We start from the raw sequence: 26,890 nt of genomic DNA on the forward strand, positions 1-26,890 counted from the left end.
CAAGCTGCTTGACATATATGATCGACCTGGCCACGAAAATTTTTCTCACTTGACAATATGAAGGGGTGGTTACGTTGATAGAGCAACATGTTAAAAGATTTAAAATTATTATATGTTGTGAAGTGGCTCAAATTAAAAGTAAATAAGAGTAATGAATAAGTGAACAATAGCCACGTTTAAAACGTAAAATTGAACTAAATACAAATAAAATAGAAATAAAACGTAAAAAAATAAAGACGATGCGCCCAAATTTTTGGCATTACGGCCTTCGTCAGGGTCAAAAGGCGTTGAGGAGAAGAGTATCTACGATTCCTACCACAGAGACAAGGTGCTCTTCAAAACTGATCATAATCATTTTGAAGTATGCGTCAAGTTCAAGACGAAAAATATAAAATTGGAATTGAGCTGACGAAAAGCAATTGAAAACCAGGTTATGGTGCAGTGCGGGTTTTAACATTCATGCCAAAGGTGTGTGCAGTTCAAAGAAAGCTGATGATACGTTGTTCTAAAGCTTTCCTTTTTTTTTTCGCCGGAACATGTTTCCAAAAGGCCAGTTACTTGCATATCGTTAACACTGTGGTTTTGCACCCGAAAATGTTCGATCACTGGACAATCCTTTCCATTGGTGACGCTTTGTTTGTGTTAAATTCTGCAAAACGATCACCCAGCTCCCGATAGGTCTCGCTCGCGTAAACCATTTTGCAGCGTTTGCAAACACAGCGTAAACGATATTTTCTGAGGTACAGGTGAAACCATCTTCTAACTTAAAGACGTTGGCTGGCCTGGCGACCTCGTCACATATCCAAGTAAAAAGGCACGTCGAACAGCGTGGTCGCTTACAGTGCCAGGTGTACTTTCAGACCCTTTCCTTTTCTATTGGCAGTAATTGGAAACGAATCGTTGTACACTGACGACATATATTCGTCTCTCAGAACCATGGATCAGGATATTCTGGATTGCAACATTAAGAGGATATGTCAAGAACAAAGGAACACGGTCACTGGTGTTTTTCACCCTCTTTTCAATAAACTCAGATCTCTTAACTTGGAAAATTGACGTGATTGCTTGACCCAGGACTTCGTTCGGATAGCCTTACTTCAGCAATGCTAGATGTTGTCTGACAAGCTATTTTCTGACTTGGTGCCATCCTTGGGGTATGGAATTTCAACCTCTTACGTTGTAGGAGTAGGATTGCCTCTCTTGACAAAAAAAAAAAAAAACAAAAACGAAAACAAAAACAAAAAAAAAAACGAAAACAAAACAAAAACAAAAACAAAAAAAAACAAAAAATGGATTTTAACCGAATGAACATATATATCACATACATATGACACACAAAGCATAGAGACTGCACATACAAACAGGCATGTATCGCTTAAAAGCAAAAGAACAGCAAAGTACGAACACAAACGGACATGGGCTACACAAAACATAATACAGAGATTGGCGATAAAACAAATAGCACGGTAACTAGCGCATTTGAATGATTTGCACATTTTTTTTAAACATCCAACAAAAGGAGGGGAGTCAACCCCTTGGAACCACTACTGATACTTAAATGTAACTAAACTCTCACTGGTTGAAATGCTTTAAGGATTGTCTATGTCCCTATTTCTTGTCATCTGCTGATACTTAGAAGATAAAAACGAAACTAGAATCGATATTTTTACTTCCTCTTTCCAAACACGTACTTGTACTTGAGTAAGTAAATACCAAGGTAAATTTTTTTTTCAAATGACATGGCCCTTCTTACATGTCCGCTTTTCTTACATGTATATATGTACATGCAGTTATAAAAAGTAATTGATTGAAGAACAAATTATTATTTTGCTACCACACCCGAAGTCGAAGATGTGTGAAGCTCTAAAGCTGATATCCTGCATTATTTGAGGGATTCCAAGGGTAAGACCCCCGTTTTGGATTATTTTCAATACCATGCAAATATTGTGATGTAAAGTGAATTTATCTTACTGATAAGGTAATGGTGGATTAGATCAAAATAATTCAAACGAGTACCTCATCGCCCGCAGTGGTAATCTATTTATAGTAAAATATGACGTTTGCGGAAATGAAACATTTGCGGACATGATTAGAATTAGGTTTGGCACAATCTTTCAATATGGACCGTAAAGTCGTTCACACAGAGACAAATAGAGGAAACGCTTGTGTTATTGTCAATGGATATACTTATCGAAAAGCTAGAGTTATGAAAAATGGCAGTGTTACGTATAGATGTAGTAATAAGAAAATGTGCAAAGCATCTGTGATTCTAGATAAAGAGGGTAAAACGATCATCAAGACCAGAAATAAACACATTCATGGAGCAGACAAAGAAAAGACAATGGCCCAGAAGTTCCGAGTCAGCGTTCGAAAGCATGCCGCTGACATCTTCACCACCCCTTCAAAAGTCGCTGAAAATGAGGTTCGAAAGACGAAAGATAAATTGAGACCTAAAGATGTGAAAAATGCAGCTTTGTCATTGTATAGAGAAAGGAAAAGACTAACCTCTGGATGTTCAATGGTTCCAAAGAAATTACTTGTAAAATACTATCCTTTTCCGTCTCCTTCCATTAAATTTGATTTATCTGAAGATAACCAAAATACTGAGAATCATGGACATGATTTCGAAGATAATGATAACATATTTGAGGTATTTCAGCTAGATGGCCATATGTAACAGCATTTTAAAAATATTTTTAAATAACGTTAAGGGGGTTGACTGGGGGTACTTTAGAGATGCCTTGGGTATAAATCTCAGGTTTTCATTGCGCATGATTAAATAAGTTTTATCCTTAAGAGAGCTAAGAAAGTTTTAATTAAGAATAGGCTGAATCTCACGTGAGAGCGGTTGGGAAAGCTGTTAAAATGGGAAAATGTAAAATGGCCGGAAACATAAACTGCATGATCGCAAAAATATGAACAAGGGAATTTAGTCCACATGCAGTATTAAAGAAAGGTTATTTTCGTACGCCTGTGTATACTCTATTTATTGCAGAGTTTTGAGTTTACCTGTGTTCTAGATTATTCAAATTAAGAGCCCTGTTGCAACTTTGTCATGATGTGTATTGATTCCTTGTTTTTTAAAATATTCCCCCTAACAATTGGGTGGCAGCGTGATTTTACTTGGGCACCAACGATTAAAGCAGGACTAGTAGCCGTTCGACTCCGTACATTCGTTTGTCACGTTTAGAGGCAGCTATTTACTGTAATCTGTAACAAACAGTATTATTTCAAACTTTGCAGTGTTTATATATTTACATTGTGTATTGAGATATGCATGCACATATATACCAACTTTACTGGTAAGAAATATTTTAATATAACATTTCTCATTTTGAACTCGTACATTTTGCAGCTGTATATGCTATCATAAGTACACATACTTGCATAATATGCACAGGCATACATATATATTAAAATGTGTGCTAACAAACAAATGATGATCACACAAGCCAGCCATGTTGTGGGTCTTGTTATCAATTTAGATCGAAGATCAGAATTGATATAGCAGTCGCCATGCAGAGTCTTTAGATTTGTAAAGCCTGATGGCTTTTGCAATTATCTTAAAATTAAACTACCGCAGTAAAATAGTCCTATTGGCATACTCCATTTAAGTTCAATACAGATAGTTATGTCCATTTTACAGGTATTTCTAATACATCGAATTTAATTTTACGTTATTTACGACAATAAACAAACCAAATAAATAACTTTTACTGTGAACTAAATATGCTGATTAACGATCCAATTAAAAATAGTTGACCTCTAACCTCTTATCGGTACCTGTTTATTTCTAAGCCACCAGTCATTCACTGTCATTCGACATTTTCAAGTTGTCTATTTATTTTAGACGCAAAAAAAAAAAACTATTTAATGTTTAGCTAGAAATGAAAACCCTGCGAGGGTATAAATATTCATCGCTCATAGAAATGAAATATAAAGAGGAATGCTGAAGTTGTCATCAGATATTTCATGCAGGTCCTAGTGGATCCAAATATTTACAGAAAAGGGTGAAGTGGATCCGATTAAGAAAATTATATAGAGAAAGGGGTCCCATGCTATCATTTGTCACTCATTTTTGGGCCAAATGTTGTACATGTACATACGGATAGGATAAACAATGAAACCATCCCGATATATCACTCACTGCATCTTGTATTTTTTTTTATTACGGTTACCGCCACGTGACATCAGAAACCCGGAGATAATAATTAAAAATGAAACATTCCTTAGACGATAGCATATGAATTTTGACAATGCATTTCTCGGTCTGTGCTATAGTGATATTGCTTTTTTTGATAACCATTCTTTTGGGCTATTTTGGCCATGTGTAAAGATAATAGAGCTGTGGGTGATCCAGGTGCTCCAGGGCCTTAAAAGTGCATGGCTAGTGTCTGCACCAGACATAATTGCTGAAATTATATTCTAAGACTTTGGCGCTTATGTTAATGTACTTGTGTCTGGGGCTAGGTGTCTAAAAAACTAGGTACTTTAAATGACATATAGGTGTCTATGCGATAACTTGTAGCACGTGAGCTGTAAAGCTTATATCAACTGAGAAATGTAGCTAGTTAAGAGGGACATGTATCAAAAGAAGATGAATTTTTCAATGATTGTGGCGGCTGAAGTTTGAATGATTTAACAGACTGTTTGGACCCGAAGGTCGATAAATTGAACTTTGTTTTGAAAGTTTAGAAACTGGGAATGACCAACTAGCAGTTTGTTGTTCAATTACCCAGTATGTCGGAGAGTTTTTGTTCATTCATTTAGGTTTTCCATGTAAACTGACATCGAACCTGAATATTACGCAAACTGGCGCACTGCAACGATGTATCATGATTTTGGTGTTTGTTTCTGGTAATGACCTTCCAAATCAGAATGGCGAATTTAAGAATAAATCAAAGAGTTCTATATTAACTATTTACATCAATAAGCTAATGTTTAGATACTTTTGAATTAGGTCCGTATTTTCCTTTTATCACGCCCAATTTTTGCAATTTGACGATTATTTGCGGCGTAAAAATTCAAATGATCGATATAAATTGATTCAGTACATGAGTACTTCGATTTTTGTAACAAGCAACAGCGGACCATTTAATAATTTTGTAATTGTCTTTGTGAAAAAATGTTATCGGGTTCTACACGACTTTCCCTTTATACTTCTAGGAAAACATTTCAGAAATGTGTGCGGCGACAGAATTGCAAGATGTTAAATTGAAACGAACACTACAGAAAGGCAAAGAACCTGTAAGTTTTAATATATTCCAGAACAGATTGATCTTTGTTGATTGTCCGAATGGGCATGGTGTTGTACAAAACCTTACAATACGATGGACTACAGAGACTGGGTAGACTATGAACATGCTTAATATACACTTCCGCAAGAATAATTCTTTTGTTTTACTCTAAGCCCTACCTGGCGGAAGTATATTATATAGAAAAACGGATATGGTGAAACATCTTTATACAAAATAAAAAATGTATTTTCAGAGATACCAAAAGGTCTTCAACATGTATAAAGAAACCTTTAAGTATGCTCTGAAAGGCCCGACAACAAAAGTAATAAAATCCACGATCACAGTACAATGACAATCTAGAAGTTCTATAACGATACGACGACACATTAATGGCCAGCACTCATGACTGTGGACAGCGCATTAAACATGGGGTTAAATTAATTTTGGGGCCTTAACCACCCCTTTAATGTAATGTGTATTACGAACGCTCATCAACAACCGCTGTGGTTATCTCGAAAGGGTTTTTAGTAGCCATACTCGTTTAGCATTATGAAACTGTGATAATCAGAAAGATGTTGCCTGCTGTTCTGATCATGAGTAGGTACGCGCATTTTCTTGAATAAGAAACAATATGCATTTTTAACTATAGACAGTCCCAGTAGAAATCATATTATTAAACCATTTGTTTTAAATAGAAAAGAAAACAATTAATATACCTATTTGTATCAGTCATTGTTTCTTTTTTAAATGTCTTGTTATTGACAATTTAGTGTTTTAGCTGTCATAAACCAGTAATTATTTTCTTTTTCAGACAAAAACCTATGATTCGGACAAGGAAAATCGAATAAGTCAATTGAAAAGGTAATAAAGTGCAGCATTTTAAAAATATGATTTTTTGCATTATTCTGGGATCTTAAAAAATACTCTAAAACTATTCCTTGGCTTAATTTGTGCACCATTTATTTCCCCTGAACTCAGCACATTACGTACTAAGACTCTTAGTAATAATGAAAAAATGACGATCATTGTAAATCTAAACAAGTACTATCTTTAAAAAAAGATAGCCGACGCAGTAAAATTTGTTTTTATATACTAATTTTCATCAGGAAATGTCGCATGGCACGCAATTTAAATTTCCTTTTTGTAACCCCACTAAGTTATCAGTATTTGGCTAATCAGGAAACATAATTTTGATCAGGTGACTTGCGTTTCCATGGAAGAGCGTCTTTAAGGTCAAAGGGTAAAAAGCGAAACTATACCGACTGGGTCGGAAAAAATCAGATTGATTCTACATGCAGACCCTGTCGTGTAAACTGCCGGGTAGTCTTCGATCATGCTTGATGTGCACTTTTTCCAGGAATATTCTTCTGTTCTACTCCAAACTAACACTATCTGGTTGGTGTATACTACATTTGTAGTATGTCAAGCATGCTCATCGACTGTCCGCGCTTTGTTAGGTTGGTAGGCGATTTAAATCATGACCTTGATATAATAAAAAGTGAGTACATGCTGAACATTACGTCAAAATCTGTATCACTTGACTTCAAGTATGTTCCGCGAAGGAGTGTGGTATAGGTCTAGAGATGCGATATACATTGTAAGGTATGCAATATAGGAAAAACGATATAGTGTTATAACAATGAAACTATATACCGATATCTGGAGTCCGTCCATACAACATCCCTGGTACAATAAATGTTGGCATTGAAATGAATTCAACATTATTGGAGCTTCGGAACAATGCCTGTTATACTGTAAGAAAGAAATTCGAGTTATTGGATTAGAGCATGTATATAGATACACAATGTAATCTTGCTCATATACATATCTATCGAATCGTTTTACAGAAAAAAAAAATAAAAACTTATAATATAATGAATTGATCGGCGTATTTCTCCACTAAATAAAGACTTTGTTAATTTTGAGTGGCGAATCCAGGGAAGTAGGATTCCACGGATGGGTCCTCCCCCTTTTTCTTGAAAGAAAAAATAAGATTTGTGCAAAATGTAGGCCTGCACATATCAGCAAATGATACCCCATTTTATAAATTTCTGATTCGGAAAATGCATGGACAGCATGGGCTAAAACAGGCAACTGAAGTTATATATATATTGCATAACGAATTGTTTTGTAAATCTGTTTTTTTTTTAATATTGGTTGATTTTATTCATTTACGATAGCAATATGTGCCACCAAAAAGGAGGATTTTAAACTGAATATTCTTTATTGTTATAGTAGTAGGAGCAATATTGTTTTTCAAACTTATCAAAATTATATCCAGGACCGCGAAGCGTGTTGTTGATCTTTTAAACGATTCATGTTTGTTTTCGTTTTAAAGCAAAGTTGCTGATCTAGAAAGCCGACTCCAAAACCAAAGGAACGAAAATGACAAATTGAAAAAGGAGCTTGACGATGTAAGAAAAGAAAGAGATAAAATACGATCTGAACACGAGAAGACGATAACAAACATCAAACAAAATGTTAATGAACCAGTAGATGCCACTCTAAAACTTGAACTCGAAAGGATAAAAACTGAAAACGACCAGCTCAAGATAAAACAAAGCGGTCTGGAGTCAGATGTGGATTCATTGAGGACGAGGTGACTTATACGTGTACATTTGCTGTATTCCAAACTACATTTGTACATGTATGTACATGTAGTGTTTTAGAGGTGCCGTGGAAGGGAGGTTAAAAACAATCGAGTTGAAGGCTTTGTAGTTCTTTTTTTATCATAATTTGTGTTGCTTATAATGCTTGTTCTTGCATTAATTTTCCGTTTGAATAACTGCATGGCATAAATATTTAATGTGTAAAAATGTATGGTTACACTGATATAAGGCTTCTTATTTGAAAATGGATAAAATCCCTCCATAGGTCATACCAAATAAATACGAGCGCACATAAAACCATCATCGACCGTATATGCAGTCGTCTCAAAGATAATGTTTATCTACTTATTAAATGCATCCTGGTTTTCTATGTCAAAATAATTTTGAGATCGCATCACCTATTAAAATTACCGGTTCTCAAGTATCATTACCCTAAATTTAAGTTTTTGTCCTCCTTTTCCATGTAATATTCCATACCTTATTCTTAATTCAATTTTCGTATTTAGCTTAAGCAAGGTTGCTGGATCCAAGCTGACAGATTCAAACCCATTTATAGCCGACCTTAGCGACCCGCATCGTCCAGAAAAACTGGCAGAGAAATTCGCAAGTCTCTATGATAACGATTGGACCGATGCCTACGAAACTTTCAAAACACAGAGCGAGGAAGAAACCTGCAAGAATCTGATCAATATCTTTCAAGTAAGTAGATTTGACCCGGAGAGCACAATCATACAGGGCGTGTGCCCATGAAACTGAAACAGAAATTGAATGCAGTTTTGTCCGTCCATAACTAATGAAACATTTCACACTTTCCTCTGCTCTACAATAGAACTTTTAAAAACATAAAAACCTTCTTCTGTTTCTATTCACGCTAGTATTACTATTTTTAAGTCTTAAATGTGAGTAATTTTAAATTTAGGCGCTACCACGATACATTTTCATGCGAGTAAACGATTTTATTAAAAAAAAGATGGTACAAACATTTTGTATTAAAGGTAAGATTTGACAATGAACTAATTCAGACAAAACAGTTTTTTTTGCAGATTTATATTTTCCATAGAAATTTATAATTGTGGCCAATATGCCATTTTTAATAATTTAGTCCGAATCTTACATTTGGATAAGCTTTAAATTTTCTAGCAACACAGCACCTGAAATACAAGAGAATGGACTTGAGAAAAAAGTATTGATGATTCTTGAATGAAACGAATATCACAAATTATTATTACCAAATTTATATATTGAAATAAAATAAAATAGAGTACTCAGATGTTTCTCACCACTTGCAGGGCTGCTGGAATTATAGTTTTGAAATGGCAAGGAGACAGTTACTTGAACTTCGCAGGACGTTTTTATCATTAGAGAACGTGGTTGAAAATGGAAAGGTATAAAACAAAATAATTAAAAAAAAATTAAAACGTATTATTTTGAGACCGTCGCTTGTATTTCATTAACCAGAGAGACCATATTTTTAACAAATTTTACTTCGTTTGCATAATTTTGAAGCAGATGAATAATTTAACACGAATCGGGTTAATCCGTAATGAACTTCATAGCGGAAACGTTGACTTTGCAGCACAAAATACATTTGTAGTTTCAATTATTTACTACGTTTAAATCATGATAATGAGTTGAAATAAATGATAATATGATTTTTGACACGAGTCGCGGAGCTGCATTTTAGCTCCCATGGCCCAAAAGGCGATCGCGTCATCGTCGTCTGTACAATCGGAACTACTCGGCCATTTCCGCTACGCAAAAAAATGTGAAGCTAGAAAGGTTGAGGAGTTCCGATTGTCGTCAGTCGTTAACTTTTCTTTAAAAATTTTCACTTCTGAAACCACTCTGTGGATTATTACCACAATTGGTCATCTGCAGCATCTTTAGGGTATTTACCTTAAAAATGTAATCGATTTGATAGATATAGCAGCCGTTGTTATTTTTAGACCATAGGGGGCAAGTCACCAATTTCTATACATATCTAAAAAAACTATAAGAGAGATTGGAAAATAAATGTGACTTTCATTCTTGAGCTTTAAAAGCTTTACAAATTTCTCAATTTGGTCAAAGTTGTCAGGCGACTGCTTGTTAGCTGCTTGTTGTTGGTCTTGATGGGCAAAAAAATCACTTTTTTGCAGTTTTAGCCAATATTTTGAAAACTCTAATAGATTGGAAAAACTTTCAGTAGACGAAATGATCCTTCTAATAATGCCTACAAAGATATGTATTGAATCAAAGTTGTAGGACGACTACTTGTTAGAGCTATTGCCATTGACAGGCGAAGAATGAGGTTTTTGGCAGTTTTTAGCAAATATCTTAAAACTATAATGGACAGAAAATACTTTCAATTGATGGCATGATCCTTATAAATTATTCTACAAAAGTCTAAATTGGGTCAAAGTTGTAAAAATGACATCTTAATTCTTGGAGTACATGTCATTGAAAGGTGAAAAATTAGTATTTTTGTAGTTTAAAAAAAAATAAAATAGATAGTACAAAACTTTCAATTCATAAAATGATTCTTATAATATGCCTACTAAATGTTTCATTGAGTCAAAGTTGTCAGACGACTTTGTTAAAGTTATTGCCTTTGAAAAGCAAAAATGAATCTGGTGAAGCCTCTTGTTTTGCAGTGTTGTTCCTTTCTCGTTGGAGATTAAAGTGTTCTTCGTTGCTATATATAATTTTGGGAAAACTGCAGTTATCAAACACGGATTACAAAACATTTAAAATGGCCAGAATAAAAACTAAAACTAAAAACATTTTTTAAATGAAAAACCCAGGCTTGTAAGATTCATATTTTCCATTTATATATTGCATGTACTTAATCTACTAGCATTTGTTGTCAGAAATCTGATGAAGTTAAGGATAATACGCCAATACAGAGCAGTAAGCTCATTAAGGACACTAGGAAACTGTTTGCACAGGCACTTGTACCACAGCTATGCCAGGTAGGTACATGTAAGAAGGACTTCGACCATTTGGATAATTTTTAACTTCCTACAATAATATATATTAATAAAATGCAAACAGTGGATTCTGGTGGCTAGTGCATATTCTGGAGCGCTAAGTGTCCCCTTTCTAGGAGTCCATTTTCTTTTAGATCGAAGTCTGTGTATGGGCAGCTAAATGGCATTATAATTAAGTAGCTGTCTTTGTAAGAATCATGCGAAATCTGAAAAATGTGATACACCCGAAAAAAGGCTACATATTTTTATTTTTTTAATTAAGTTGTTTTATAGGTCTATATCATGAAATATGTAATTATTCATTCAAATCTGCCTGCTCTTAGGAGATAATCAACATTGAAAACCCAATAGATTCTATTGTATTTGCGCGCCCTTTACAGAGTTATTTCCCTTAATTTTGAATTCTACAGTGCATTCTGTGCAATTTTTATCTCCTATGATCACGGGTTATAGGAAAAACCAAATGTTAATTTCTGTTTACGAAAGCATTTTAAACAAAATATCAAAAATAAAAAATATGTAGGCTTTCCAACCATGTATCACATTTTGTATGATTCTTAGCTGGAGTGCTACTTAATTAGAAACACAAATACCAACAAGGCAGGACAAATATTTTATGTCAGTCTCACAATAATTACAGTTCTGTATTAAGTCTAAAATACACAAGGTGAGACTTAAGCTACCCTAAAAGAGTAATGGGAGACTATATATAAACGTAAAATTCTAACGTGTAATAGAAAGAATTTTTATGATCGTTTTGATAAAACACTATGGAAGATTTTTACAGTATGAATTACATTTCATTTCATTATCATTGAACATGAAAATAAATATCAGTCATCAGTCGTGAGATATATTCATAAAATTATAACAGATTCGACAGACATGGGGAAAAATTATTACCTATATCTACAAACAAATAGAAAATAGAAATATTGATTAGGCTACTTTCAGTTGAAATAAAATAAACATAATATAATTGTTTTATTTTGAGATGGTAACACAGTTTATAAGAACTTACCGTCCTTGAAGCCCTCAATATAATGTTCTTTCTCCTACAAATTTACCTCTGATTTATACTGAAGTGTCTGATTTATACTGAAGTTTCTGAACATTTTGAACATTATTGTAGCACTATTGGGATACTGAGTGCAATGAACTTGACGAATCCGTGAGACCATATGTAGATGCCTGTATTGACCTATGCTGGTATAGTGCCGTAAGTGATCCACCTCTGGACTTCGCGTTTGAAGTGGAGATTCCCGATAATTTCCGCCCCTTTACCAAGAATGGAACAACCCTGGATTTTATCGTGTGGCCAGCCATGTACTTATACCAGAATGGACCTTTAATGTACAAAGGGGTGGCCCAGTATAAATCTGATTCGGAGAGTGCCAATGATCTATGAACAGTCTTCAGTAACGTACAGTCGAAAACTAATTAAGCATCAATAAGTTGATGTCTCAAAGGCCATTAAGCAGACAGTACTAACTAGTATAGTCAAGACAGATGCACAAAACATGGTTTATATTACATCTAATGGGTATATGATACACATTTTGATATAGTGAAAATGAGCTAAGCGTGATTTTAGAGGTATACTTACTGTGTTCTCAAAGAGTAATCAAAGGAACCAAGGTTATAGCGGTAATCAAAAGAATGTAATCCAGGGACAAAGACCAGACAAGGAAAACAGACATTCACAACAAAGAACATAAAGTAACTAAAATCATACATACAAAGTAACAAAAGTAAATGAGCAACTCGGACTCCACTAAAAACTGGGAGCATGGACCAGGTGCACAGCTTATTATGCACATGACTATAAACGATATTTTATTTGTAGTTTGTTTTAATAAAAGATATACTACATAATCCGTGTAAACACATTCATTTGTAAATCGAATTCGAGAATTAATTTAGCCTTTTACTTTGGTCTTTGATGGTCTGATGGTCAGTTCCTTTGGTGCACCTGGTCCATGCTACGAAATTATGGAAGTGATTGGGGTGTGGTCAACTGCTTTATATTTTATCAGGTTACTCTAAAGTTCTCTTTGATGAATTGTATTGACAGTTAAATACCATGTTAATTTAAAAAAAAATATTTAAACCTTCATCTTTACAACCATTGCCAATTCCTGCTAAATATGGTGTTGGCATGCATGCAAACAACTCAGCGATGAGCAGAAATGCTATAGTAGGCTTTAAAAATCCTTGCTTCTAACGAGCCATTTCATCCCGAATCATAAATGAATCTTGACTATGGATCCTAAACATGGCCTCAGATATCTACATTCATAAAAAATACTGCTCTTACAGTTACATTTTCTTACAGACAATCGATTATAACTGTGTCATCAAAGCACTAAAATTACATATGCACACGCCCAGCTTGCAAATTATTTCTGGGAAAAGGAAAGAACAAACAAGAAAAAACAAAAACAATAATAAAACACACAAAAACACTCTGACAAATGTAACAGATTTGGAAGAAACAGGACACTCAGTTGTCATGGTGTTATTGATGACACTAATAAAAAAAGACATCAGTTATTACCTCAGCAAACACGTAAAATGCAGAAATTGTAAGAAAAGAATTTGAACTGTGCTTTTGTTGTAAAATGTGTAGTTTTGTATTTAAATCAAAACTTGCCTTCAGTACAAAAAGGTTAGATTAGGGGAGGAGTCGTCAAATGTGGATGATAAACACACCGTTATGGGATTTCGACATTTGCATTGACTGGGGGATTGAAAAAAAAATTAAGTACTATTCCATGTTTGTTTTAGTATTCCACCGACAAAAAAAAAAAAACAAAACAAGAACTAAACAAAACTAAAAATAACAAAAAGCAAAAAACAAAAACAAACAAGACAAAACACCTCCTCTAAAAACAAAAACAAACACCCCCCAAAAAAAACAAAACAAAACAAAACATGACTAAAAGAAAAAAAAAGTCTGATAAGAATTTAGATTCTTATCTTTCTAATTAAAGACAGTGCGTGGAAAATCCCTTCACCTTCAAGGCAATAACTCCTAAAATCTGGTATAGTTTATCGCGTATAATTTTGTCCCAATGACAATTTTTCTAGGCCTGTAAATGAAATTTTAACTTTTATGGTAAACAGGCCCGTAGTCAGACCCTTTTTGACTCAGTAGTGCTCAACCAGTTTTAAATTGGTTTGTTTTAACCGTTTTCTAACGTTTTTGCCTTGAGCAATGTAACCCAGGCAACGGATCCCGGTTATTCAAGTACTACCATAACAAGGGGTGTAGCCAATCATTTTTGTGTGGGTACGGCATGTCGTACCTAAAGGGCGCAGTGTGATTAGACCGCAGTCGTCAACCCTGAACAGTTGGGGCAAATATGGCCTCAACAAACAAGCTTTTATACAGTTCAGAGTTTGGATTGCGATTAAATGTTTGACACAGAATAAGATAAGATTCTGTGAAAGAATGAAAATGTTAAAAAAAACTTCAAAATTTTCTACTTGAATATTTTCATAATCTGACCCGAGTTCCAGAACTAAAAATTAAACAAGAGGAAAGGGTGACACTGAGGCGATCGGTAGTAAACGAGCGTGGGACCTGAAAAGAGGAGACATGGTAAAAGGCACCATGCAAAAGCAATATATCAAATGTCTTAGCATTCCCTTATGTATGCTAAGAAAATTTCCATTATGTAAAGCCTGAAAAATGACAAAGTCAATCGGTAAACAGGAAGTAGATGAGTGAGGAATCTGAAAATCTGATACAAGTCATCATGTAAAAGCAGTAAGCCAAAAAATCTAAGTTAAACAGGTAAATGCCATCCCTTTCCCTCGATCCACCATGTAACTTCAGTTAAATTCAGAGCTACTTTTCTCATGTTCTCATGCACTTCGCGCAATAAGCAATATGCACATGGAAAATTTGTTATTTTTCAATAAACAAAATTTTTATCATAGCCAATTCTCAAAAATTAATTTTAAAATATTTTTATCTTTAAACATGAGAAAAGTAGCTCTGAATTTAACTGAATAGGGGCATGTCAATATTTTTTTATCCAATGAGATGTAACAAAATTATTTTAACCAATCAGATTACAGTATTTATCTCAAATTAATTTATATCAATTTGTTAGTTACTCAGCTGGTTGTAGAAATTAAAGAAAGAAAATCATTAAATTTCTTAACACAGAGTAGACAATTATTATTATAATAGTATAAAATACGTACATTCAATTTAATGAACCCTAATTTCAACAGTTAGTAAGCAACTACATTGTACATGTACATTATATAGAGTAACACCTGAAAATAGAAAATTAAATATGCGGTCAGCAAATCCATCCAAGTATTTTTACTTTATCTCATGGACAAATAACACATACTATTAGTACAGATTTGAGCACATGTTTAATCTTAACAAGTGTGGACACAATATTCAAGCTCTGAATAAGGATTGAGAATAAATGTTTGACGCAGGATATGTATTTGCCCCTGAATGATTTGGCCTCTTTTTGGTCCCAAATAACATAGCACAAAATTAATCCTTGTTTTCCTCTTACTGTATGGTACCTTACGATATAATTTCAAGGAGATTTAAAATTTTTGTCAGAACATCAGAAAAATTTTTGTTTCTGGTCCCTTTTTGGGTCTCATTCTGAAATGGCTAAACTTACAACCCCCTCCGAATTAACCCTGGCCTTCCTTTGGTGGTGTGGTACCTTAAGTTACAATTTCTAAGCGATTCAATCAATTTTACTAAAGGCATTATAAAAAATAATAATAATATTAATAAAATAAAATAAAAAATAAAATAAAAAAAGTGGTTTGTGGTCCCTTTTGGGCTCTCACTTTTTAACATTTTAAAATTCACAACCCCCAAATTCAATTCCAACTCTCGTTGTGTGAAATGAAACATTGTGGTAAAATTTAAAACATATCCATTCACATATAATAAAGTCACTGTACGAACATAAAATTGATTTTATCTGGCACCTATTTGGCCATTCGTTCCAAAAAAAATGATTTCATAAACCCCAAAACAATCTAAGCTTTCCTTCTGAAGTATGGCAGCTTGTTATCCAACATCAAAGACATCCGTTCACTTGAGGTCAAGTTATTGTCCAGATAATATCAGGAAAATGATTGTTCTTGGTCCCCTTTTATCCCCTAACTCCAAAAAGTTTCATGTCACAACCTCCAAAAATCAATCCCATGCTTTCTTTTGTTGTATAGCACCTTGTGGTATAATTTCATACAGATTGATATCACGAAAATGCCTATTTCTGACCCGATATGTCCCCTAAAACGGTTCAAGTCACAACCCCAAAAATCAATCTCAGACATAGCACTTAGTGATAAAACTTCATAAAGATTTAATATGTAAACAGTAATTATAGTAAATTAATTGAGTGGGTTTGGAACGACGACTGAATAATACCATTAGGTTTTGTAAATTTGATAAATCTTGCTTACCATTGAAACAGTGTCTTAATTTTGATTAAATAATTCTCATTTAACTATAATTTTGTATTCATCTAAATATTTTGCTTCGCACCTCTCCCCTAGTGTTTATTGGTGTTGATGTTAAATGACCGTTCAGTATAAACACACAAGCGGAATAACTGTGATTCGTTTATTTGGTAGTGTCAATGTTATTAAACGGATTCTAAAGTAACAAGGAAGGTTATAAATTCTGTTTGAAATTCGACCGTCGAATTCCCGGTATTTAACTATATACCATAATTAAAAAGGAATATTTGAAGTAGTAAGATGGAAAATTCCCAGCGCGTGAAGTAAGTTGCAATCGCTAGACATTTCTTTCATATTTACTCGAAGCACTCTTTTAGATAAATGAAGTGTTGGGTACATTTTTCGTCCGAATCCCCTTAATGTTCATTAAAAAAAACAAACTTTCAAACACTAAGAATCGTAACCGATTATTAAATCTGCTGATGAAGACCTTTTCTTTTCACTTGGTTGGTGAATATACTTAAATGTTAAAAAGCGCAACACCGCTTATCGCCAAATAGGACGAGATTGTATTTCTTGTTTCTTTTGACAAAACGCACATTTTAAAAAAATAAAAAATAAAATACTGCACATTTTAGAAATAGTCGTTACTTGTGTAGTAACTTAAATGTGATGACGATCACTGATCCTGATAGTGTTTGGTTTAAAAACATTTATTTTGTTGATAACCATGTTGATTGATAGAATATAATTATATACAAGTATTTAAGGGCATACTTATGAACTTATTAATTGTTCTTCTCAATTTACATTGATGATTATACTCATGTATAAATATTATACACATACGGTTTATGCACACTAGAAGAGTAATCAAGGGAACCAAGATTCTAGCGGAAATTAAAAGAATGTAATCCAGGGACGAAGACCAGACATGGAAAACAGACAAACACAACAAAGAACATAAAATAACCAAAATAATACATACAAAATAACAAAAGTAAATGAGCAACTCGGACTCCACTAAAAACTGGGAGCATGGACCAGGTGCACTTGTAGGGTAGGCGTCCTCTGCTTTTCTAGAAGAACCGCCGAGCTGCTCATATAAGGTCGTCCGGCTTAGACGAAGAAGGAAAGGAAAACTATGACACATTGAACAAATCAGTTTTCATGGTGCAGATGGATACACCGTAACGATCCACAAGTTTATGATGACGACCTTAAGACTTCTGTAGTGATGACTTAAATCTTGTAGTAACATAACCCTGTACCATATAGGAGATGACCATTTGGTGTCGACAAACACATTTCGGTCCTTCCATTCAACTCTGATCCGGACATTATGCTTACAAGAACATAACTTAATTAATGTGACGATGTATATGGTAAATAAATATTTTAACCGTTTCCTGCATGGTTAAAATAATTAGCTTTATCCGAAGAAATCTTCCAAGCCCCTCTTTCAATATGAACTAGTTATACCCGTACAGAAAGAAGTATAAACAAGCGTACAGGTTGATGATATATTTGTCTGAAAATGGCCCTAGAAGAGGCCAATAGTGGAACAAATCGTGATTGACATACAATCATGGATGAAAAAAAAAATGATCGTCGCAACCTGATGCCAAGGAAACCATGAATTCCTACAGATCACAATAACAACTACATAACCATATCTGAAAGTTGCACTTGCAGATCCATAGATTGTGAAAAGTGATTCCAACAGGGTTTAAGAAAAAAGGTAGAAATAAAAAAAATATATAATAATTCAAGGGTTGGGGATTCCAGCTCTTAGAACCCCCGTATAATGATCCGCCGCTGAATTTTGAATCTTTATACATTGTAGCTCAAGTAAAGGACAACACAAGTCGGTTATTGACGTAAACACTAATCAAAATACAGCTGGAGTAAGTTAATCTATATTTTACCATGTAATAATTCTTAATATTGTTACATGTACCAGAACATGTTTGTGCATTGCCTTATGAATACCTTCTCATGTTTTAAAAGCAGGAATATGGAGCCAACTCTAAAGTAAAAATTTGTATTATTAATTCATAGGTATTAACCAAAACTTACAAGCGATGCAATATTTTACAAGTTGCCCAAATGTACTTTAACATGTTAGGCATAATTCCTGCTTCAAGCAAGAAAAAAGTACGGTGGTAGGTAGGGTCATTATTTCATTTTTCAAAACCATTTTATATTGAGCTAACGGGCAATCTTTGTAGACTTTACCAGTGTTTGGGTATATTAAAAAATAAAATAAAATAAAACCAAATAAAAAAAATAATAATAAAAACAAACAAAAAAAATACAGTTCTCTACTTTGGTTAAGAAACAGTTTTATTTAGAATTAGACCAAACGGACACCTGTTTGTGTTTTTTTTTAATGATTAATCATTTTACTATGATAATTTTCAGACGATGGTACATAGTTCAAGTGAGGCTGTTGATATTGATATTTTAAAACAGTGAGTCCAAGATAGTTCAAGTGTGTTTTTGTAACATAGAGCAAATTAATTTAAATTGTCAATGAATGTTTTCCTGTCACTATGGAAGAGGTTTTGACTTGACAAATATTACTGAAATACATGTAAATCTTTGAAAGGGCACATGTTCTGAAAACGAGACAGGTCCTATAACAAACAATGATTCACTAAAAAAATATCCAAATTTCTTATATTTATCCCTCTTATGGTTCAGTTTAAACATGTAAAGTCAGTATTTAAAAATGAATTTGCACAAGAAAGATATATTAATATTTATTATCTACCTTCTATTCGATTTACAGGCTTATCTCCCTTCCCAATGCATTCTGGTAAAATTCTATTTCCTATGTCCATTTTAATGTAGAATTTTTGTGCAATGGCAATTAAATGTCTGTTTTTCTCTCTCATGTGAATCACCCTTGTACGATTTTATGCAGTACTTAAATGATAAAAAAAAAATGATACTTGTTTATTACTCCGACGCAGTCGGTATAGGTTCGCTTTTTACCCTTTGACCTTATTTAAGACGCTCTTTCATGGAAACATAAGTCACCTGATCAAAGTTCAGTTTCCCGATTGGCCAAATACTGATAACTTAGTGGCGTTCGAAAAAAAAACTGTATCGGAATTTAAAATTACGTGTCACGTGTTATCTCATGATGAAATGTAAAATATTTATAAGTAAAAAGCTATCTTTTTTTAAAATATAGTACTTGTGTTAAATTATTTTTGTTGACATCGTTATTAATTGTAAATAGTTTTGTGTATGTCTAAAGTACCTTGTAGTAATTTCATGTTGGTAAGAAACATTTTTGAAAGAGAAATGTTAAGTAATTCATACATATTTTACTCATTTTTAATCGAACCCTTTTTTGCCTGAAGGATATTTGCCAAAAAAGGATGGCATTGGGCTTAATACAAACTGGATGAAAAATGACATGAAGAAACCTTGGGTGTTGACATATTTCTCATGTATAAATGTTTGAAAATCACTCTAGATGCTACAGACAAACCAGTTGTTGTGTCCTTATTGAACTGTAAGTCCCTACGCATAAGAGTGTCAAAAATTTTATTGTGTCCACAAATGTACCAAGTGAACAGAGTTCAACATACTGCGGTCATGTCATGCTGCCTTCCGCGAATCTCTTTTTTTTTTAAGTAAAATTAGACCTTCTTCTCATATTGCTAATACATGCACCTCGACAAACGAAAATGTGCTAGACTTGACTTTTTATGAGCAACTCGGTGGGTGTTTGTAGAAAAGCAGAGGACGCTAACCCTACCGATGCACTTGGTCCGTGCTACTATTTTAGTGGTCCGAGTTGCACATTTATTTTTGTTACGTTGTATGGATTATTTTGGTTAGTTTATGTTGTGTATGTCTGTTTTCCATGTCTGGTTTTTCATTCTTTTGATTTCCGCTAGAATCTTGGTTCTCTTGATTACTCTTTCATGTATCATTCATCGTGTGTCTGCGTTAAACATTCAAACAATCACTTCCTAACAGCTTGACGAAACAGAACCGTGTCTCAGATCTGGAGCGTCTACATATATTGGACGTCGCTCACGCTCCGTACCTACTAAAATGAATGTTATATACTGCCTTATTGTTGTGTTTACATTCTCCAAGAGTATATGTTTCTCTTTGTTCGAGTGTGCGTGATCACATGATTCTATAAAGTTTGTAATCTTTTCTATTGTGGATATCATTTTGGTTTTTGACATTGTATGCTTTCTTGCCATGTTTGTACATATTTCTGAAAAAAAGGTTTATTTTTTTCAGACAACTCGATGAAAAAACAAAGAAAATTAGTAAATTGAGTCTTGAATATCATAAAGTAATGAGCGATTTTAATACTGAACGCCAAGAAACAAGCAGACTTAATCGAGAACTCAATGCATTGGAGTCTGAACTAAAACTTAAGAAGGGACCCGATCCCTCACTGAGAGAAGAAAATGACAGACTTAAACGTGAACTAGACAATATCAAAACTGAGAATCCTCAACCACAATCTGAAGATGAGAACTTGCTTAAAAGGTTTGTTGGTTATCTCTGTTAGTAAGAAGGCGTTAAAAACAAAATAAGGAAACACTCTGAGTTTGTAAAAGATATATTGAGACATGCACATGCACTCCACCAAAGGAAAGCAGGATATTGCACAGGTCTTTTGATGACAAAAAACTGTCATTGCAGCCCTCCGCTTCCACAGCGCCTGTTCATAAGGGCAGTTGGATACAATTCAGGTACTGGATGAGCATTATCAGCTATCTTTAGTGTTTGTAGGTCCCCATACTTGTAGTATACCAGCAGTGGATTTCACAAAATGTCGTAGAAGTTTTGTGAACTTTCAGAACATCTACGACCGTATCTGTTTCTGTGTGTAATAACATAAACAACATTCTGATTTCCACTCTACCCAATCTGATTAAAAGCCGATCTCGCAGGTCCCGGTTTTCTGTTATGTCTGTTAAACCGGGAGCAGCGAGATCGGCTTTTGATAAGATTGTGTACTACTATACCCCATCTGCATATAACTTTAAAACTGGAAAAATTGATTGAACGCTATTTTGATTTAAAAAAGGAAACCTTGTTATAATCAGAGAAAAATCATTCTTTGTGAACAATAACTCTGAACAGTAACATTTATACATTACTACAATTTAATTGAAATGTAGTGGATTAGTTCGTCCAACAAAAGGAATCAAGTTGCCATAGTCCTTTTATTTCAGCTTTCATCAAAAAGAATGACATGGTTTAACCCATAATAATGATATCTTTGTGAGTGCTTCAACAACCTAAATGAAAACTTGAAGTCAAGGACACAAAATACACTCAAGTTTTGTTTTATCTTGACTTTCATCCCGAAATTAACGGAAAAATTTCTACTTAAATGTTACAACCGCGACGGTCAAATCCCCCTATTGTCAACTACCTTTTCCGATACAGTAACATTCCAGGTGGTTCAGCGTATGGGGTTAATTCTTTCAGATTGCTTTTTAAATTATTAAGTATTGCGACCATTACACTGGTTTTCTTGATAAGACAAAACGGCTCTTGCAAAGGCTACTCTGTTAGGATGCCCAAACATAAAGGTCGTCAACCTCACAGAAAATTACTGTTGTCTCCATAACCATATACCTCCGTCGTGTCGAGCTTACGTATTCCCAATGCTCTTTCGAGTTCGGTTCTGAAAGGTTCCAGTGACGTTTTACTCAAGGATGTAGACCTAGGGTAAAGGATATAACTTTTGAAATCAGAGATATGTTTGTATTATATTCAATTTCACCAAAGCCTTTCAGGCTTTCCTTTGAAACAGAGTGAAATCAGTCCAAGTTACTTCATTGCATACATAAGATTGATGTAAAATGACGAATACAAACATTCCAATGATTTGGAAGATTTGTGGCCTTTATCCTAGGTCTATCTCCTTAATTTCAAAGAAGTTAGAAATATAATTAGACTATTCAATTACTGTATATTAACAATTAAAACTGCACTAGTCCATAATTCCTCTGACCCTTCCGGGTTTGGCCCTAACCCGGTTGTCAAAATCCATATAGAAAAGGGAGGAATATAGGGTCAGAGAAAATTAGGATAAATATTGTACATATCCACAATTAGTATTTTGCTGTTTATCCTCTTTGGATTATAAAGATTAACATCACCATATCAGTGTGTAAATTTTTAGCTTGACACGTTATGTCTAATCGGTAAAACAAGAGCAAAATGTTCTCCAGAATAAGAATTTTATAGCCTTATGTTTACAATTTCTATTGATAGTAATTGAAACATGCTTTTGTCTCTTCAAGAATCATTAGCATAGAAAATAATAAATGAAGTAAGATTCTGAATCATCTTATAAATCCACTATTGAAAAAGCCGTAGAGTATATAAAGATATACAAACCTATTGACTGAGAAATGCACGATGAAAGCTGATGTTATATGTGTTTTAAGATAAAATTCTATTGGCATATGTTGTTTCTACTATTTTGTTTACGTAAACAAGGAAAAATATATAAAAAAAACATGACTCTATAGTTTGAAATAATTTTTGTTGTAGATATTATTTCTATTTAAACATTATATGCGTTCTTGCAATACTTGTACATATATTATTTTCTTTCAGACAACTAGAAGAGAAAATACAGAAGATATGTCAATTGAGCAAAGACTATAATACAGTAACGAACGATTTTAATTCTGAACGACTTGAAAACAAAAGACTTAATCGAGAACTCCGGGAACTGAAATCTGAAATGAACTTGACTGTACAGAAGGAATCCGATTCATCGCTTAGGATAGAAAACGACAGACTAAAATATGAATTAGACAATATGAAAATTGAGAATACTGATTTAAAGTCTGAAGTAGACCACTTACGTACAAGGTTTGTTATTTACCTCTGTTTCTTAGTACACGTGATTACCGAAATGAGGTTTTAGTAAATAATTCATGTAATTTTATCTGTCTGTAGTCTTCCATGGTACGGACTTAACCTGGTCAACATGGTTTATTCAACATATCAAATTGCTGTTAGTAGGCATAGTACATATTAAATCGATATAGTCATTGTTTATGAATAAAAACGAAATCACGACTATGCACTTCTATTATATGACAGACGAAACAATATTACTTGCTTCTAAAAGTTCATAACACAACTTGTGGTACACTTGCAATTCTATAACAAAAAGGTATGTTATATTTCATGAACTCGGAGTGTTTCGTTTGTGTGATCACCATCTTCTTTGTCTGTAGCCTGAGCAGACTTGCTGGTGACAAAATATCAGATGACAATCCTTACATCACAGATTTAAGTGATCCGAATCGACCACAGAGATTGGCAGAAAAGTTCAACAAACTCTATGATGACTTTTGGACTGACGCTTTCGAAATCCTTTCATCTTATGGTGATGAGAAAAAGACTTGCCAATTTCTTCTTAACATTTTGAAGGTATGAATGTATATCATGTAGTATCATGAGCCATTTCATTTTCTGTATTATTTATAAACACAGAAACCACAACATTAGTAAGTAATGGTTACTAATTAAACAAATAAAAATTTTCATAAAGTGCACATAATTTTGAAAGCTATGACACCTCTGGAATATGATGTATTGTGTATCAACGACAGTGTCTTTTATTTCATTGACAAATATAGGAATGCTGGGAGTATTGTTCAAGTCTTGCAGAACAACAGCTGAATAAACTTAATGAAATTTGCCTGTTTCCCCAAATTACAGATCCACGACATTCTAACTCACAGATGTCACATGTAAGTAGAATGCAAAATCGTAGCATTTTAACAAGCTTACTTATTCGTTGATTTTTGGGCAAATGAGGTTATTTTGTTTGAATAAGATAGAAAATGCATACACACCCAATTGATGCAAAATTTGCAAGAACAAAAAATTCAAGAAAATGAAATCATTCTAATAAAACTAGATTAGTTGAATGTAGTTTAAGATGTGTTTGTACCTTTTTATATGTATCATAATTATCATATTATTGTTTGTTTTGACAGGTTGCTGCTAGGTCACATGATATCAAAGTGTTAAAGGATGCTAGACGATCTTTTACTTCACATTTCATTCCTTACTTATGTGATGTAAGTAAAATACAAATCGAAGGCTTTTTTGTTGGCGCGTATCATTGTTTTGTGTTTGTCAAAATGTTCAATACAAAGAAATACCAATAATGTAGATATTGCAAAAGACCTGGTACGATATGGGCAATATTTGCCCCTTTTTACGGAAAAGAAAATAAGTTTAAAATGTTACATAAATACGATATGCACAGTTAAATCTTTAGTATGGTTATGAATTTTTACCATATCATTAATTTTCAGTTATATGGCGGCCTAAAATTTGCCAAAAACAACAAAATTGGGAAAACTTCCAATTTTCAATACTAATTTTTGTTTTTTTCAATGGTCTCCGTCAAAGGTACACAGGGATATATTTAAAGATTAGGACTCCTGTCTTAGGGGAATTTAGAAATTAAAAACAATAATTTTGTGTCAAGTTTTCTGATTTGCAAAACTGTCCCAAACAGTGCCCAATTTCGGCATACTTGATAGAAAATCTACAGATTTACAAAATTTGGGACATTCATATTTTCAATTATTGGATGATGATTAGCTCTCCATATCAACTAATACAGGGGGCAAATATTGCCGTCTTTTTGATATGCTGTAAACGTGTTAAAAGGATCGAGTAACCCAACGAATTAAAAGGCGGCAAACACTGTTTTATTCTTATGCACTGCTATTGTATTATAATTTTTCATATGGTGTTTATTGTCTTTCATTAATATTTCATAAATTTATGTGATATTTATAATCCCTTTTATATTTATGCATAAAATGAGACGGAATTAAAGTATTGAACTGAATGGAGTGAAATTGCTTGCATTATCGATAGAAGAGAATGATATTCACACTCTCTAATTTATTATCATATCAACGAATTATAGTATGCTGTCTTTTATGAATCAGCTTGTTTCGGCTGATGTATATAGAAAAGCAGGGGACGCTTATCCTACCGGTACATGTACACCTGTTTATACTTCAAGTTTTGAATGAGTTGCTCATTCACTTTTCTTTTTATGTGCATATTATTATGGTTATTTCATGTTCATTGTTATAAATATTTGTATTGATTGTTATCCCCAGATTATGTTCTTTTTGATTACCGTTCGAGTTCCCTTCATTTCCCTTCCAAAAAAAAAATCAAAAATCAAAAAAAATATAAAGAACCCGTGTGAGCAAAAGACCGCCATGGTAAGCATGCAAAATAGAAATGCCAAAGAATATAACTGAATAACTTCACTTACTTTTAAGGATGTAGACCTAGGGTAAGGGACACAACTCTTAAAAATCATTGGAACGTTTGTATTCAGCATTTTACATCAATCTTATGTAAGCATGTAATTAACTTGGATGCATTTTATTCTGCTTCAAACGAAAGCTTGAGAGGCTTTGGTGATATTGAATATGATACAAACATATTACTGATTTCATGAGTTATGTCCCTTACCCTAGGTCTACCTCCTTAAAATCCTGATCTAAAAATAACAACTTGGAAGTCAGTGTTGCTCTTGAAGCTCTAACAATTTACTGCTTTACCAGCACTAATGTCAGTGAAACCTGTCCATATCCAACCCTGAATAATCAGTAAGCTTGTCCAAACTAGTCAATATAAACATCCTCTTTATATTAGTTTAACGTTTGTTTAAATTGATTTTGAAGATCATAGGGGTCCTGTTTAGACCACTTTCACTAACAGGTATCACTTATTGTCCATGTGGTATCAATAATGTATGATGTCAAATTTTATGATCATATTTTCAGTATTACTGGAACACGCTTGGTGATATTTCGAAGAACACATCATTAAAACCATACGTCAGTGCATGTATAGAACTGTCTTGGCATAGTGCCATAAGTGAACCACCTATTGACTTCATCTTCGATGCTGATAAAGTGGAGGACTTTAGGGCATACACAAAAAAGGGCAACGAAGTAGATTATGTAGTGTGGCCAGCCATGCGTCTGCATAAAGGCGGTCCCACATTATACCAGGGAGTTGTACAATTAAAACAAAGTGGAAAGAAATGAAAATAATTGTATATGCTGAACCATATATGTATAAATATGGGTGCAATAACTTGAGGATATTTAAAACATGACATGATGTGATAAGTTTTGAAATGATTAAATAATAATAAAAATAATTATTATTAGTAAAAATACTAAAGAGCAAAAAACGAAACAAGAAAAAAAAATAATAAAAGTAATACAACTTAGTACAGTATTTTCTTCTAAAACTGAATATGGAAGCCATTACAAATCAAACACCTTCAATCAAAATATTGGCAAAATTATGTTAAAACATCAAAATAGAAGGACAGTTCAGAGATATCAGAATCTAAATATATGACCAAAATGAAAATACAGGAAACAGAGACATCTACATACATGTACATAATGTAGCTACTAGAATAATATACGATTACATTTTAAAACTGAAGATAAAGAAAGACAACAAATGAAGAAAAAAAAAACAAAACCGTAATTGTTTGCAATATGAACTCTCACTAAAACAGATGCTCCGGAAGTGT

The 26,890-nt window shown here is 33.6% G+C and overlaps 2 protein-coding genes across 4 annotated transcripts; both read left to right on the forward strand.

The window, feature by feature from the left end:
• The first annotated feature begins 1,997 nt into the window (after positions 1–1,997).
• LOC148604974 (uncharacterized) lies at positions 1,998–13,638 on the forward strand. Its single transcript, XM_088548483.1, has 8 exons — positions 1,998–2,650; positions 5,167–5,247; positions 6,049–6,098; positions 7,576–7,836; positions 8,353–8,545; positions 9,136–9,231; positions 10,696–10,797; positions 11,948–13,638. Exons 1-8 carry the CDS (start codon positions 2,120–2,122, stop codon positions 12,221–12,223), a joined length of 1,590 nt encoding a protein of 529 aa, XP_088404609.1. The 5' UTR covers positions 1,998–2,119; the 3' UTR covers positions 12,224–13,638.
• Positions 13,639–16,320: 2,682 nt separating this feature from the next.
• On the forward strand, positions 16,321–26,503 carry LOC148604975 (uncharacterized). Of its 3 annotated transcripts, none has more exons than XM_088548484.1 (9): positions 16,321–16,595; positions 18,119–18,179; positions 18,697–18,746; positions 20,548–20,802; positions 22,894–23,154; positions 23,526–23,721; positions 23,931–24,044; positions 24,294–24,377; positions 26,121–26,503. In XM_088548484.1, the coding sequence occupies exons 1-9, from the start codon at positions 16,573–16,575 to the stop codon at positions 26,385–26,387; spliced, it is 1,311 nt and encodes a 436-aa protein (XP_088404610.1). In that variant the 5' UTR covers positions 16,321–16,572; the 3' UTR covers positions 26,388–26,503. The 3 variants fall into 3 exon arrangements, with proteins under 3 accessions (XP_088404610.1, XP_088404611.1, XP_088404612.1); XM_088548485.1 differs by lacking the exon at positions 16,321–16,595 and adding an exon at positions 19,647–19,801; XM_088548486.1 differs by lacking the exon at positions 16,321–16,595 and adding an exon at positions 19,647–19,736.
• The last annotated feature ends 387 nt before the right edge of the window (positions 26,504–26,890 follow it).

This window comes from Perna viridis, chromosome 10 (genome assembly GCF_037379345.1).
Source record: "Perna viridis isolate PV_CMFRI_1.1 ecotype Kerala chromosome 10, ASM3737934v1, whole genome shotgun sequence".
Lineage (NCBI taxonomy): Eukaryota > Metazoa > Mollusca > Bivalvia > Mytilida > Mytilidae > Perna > Perna viridis.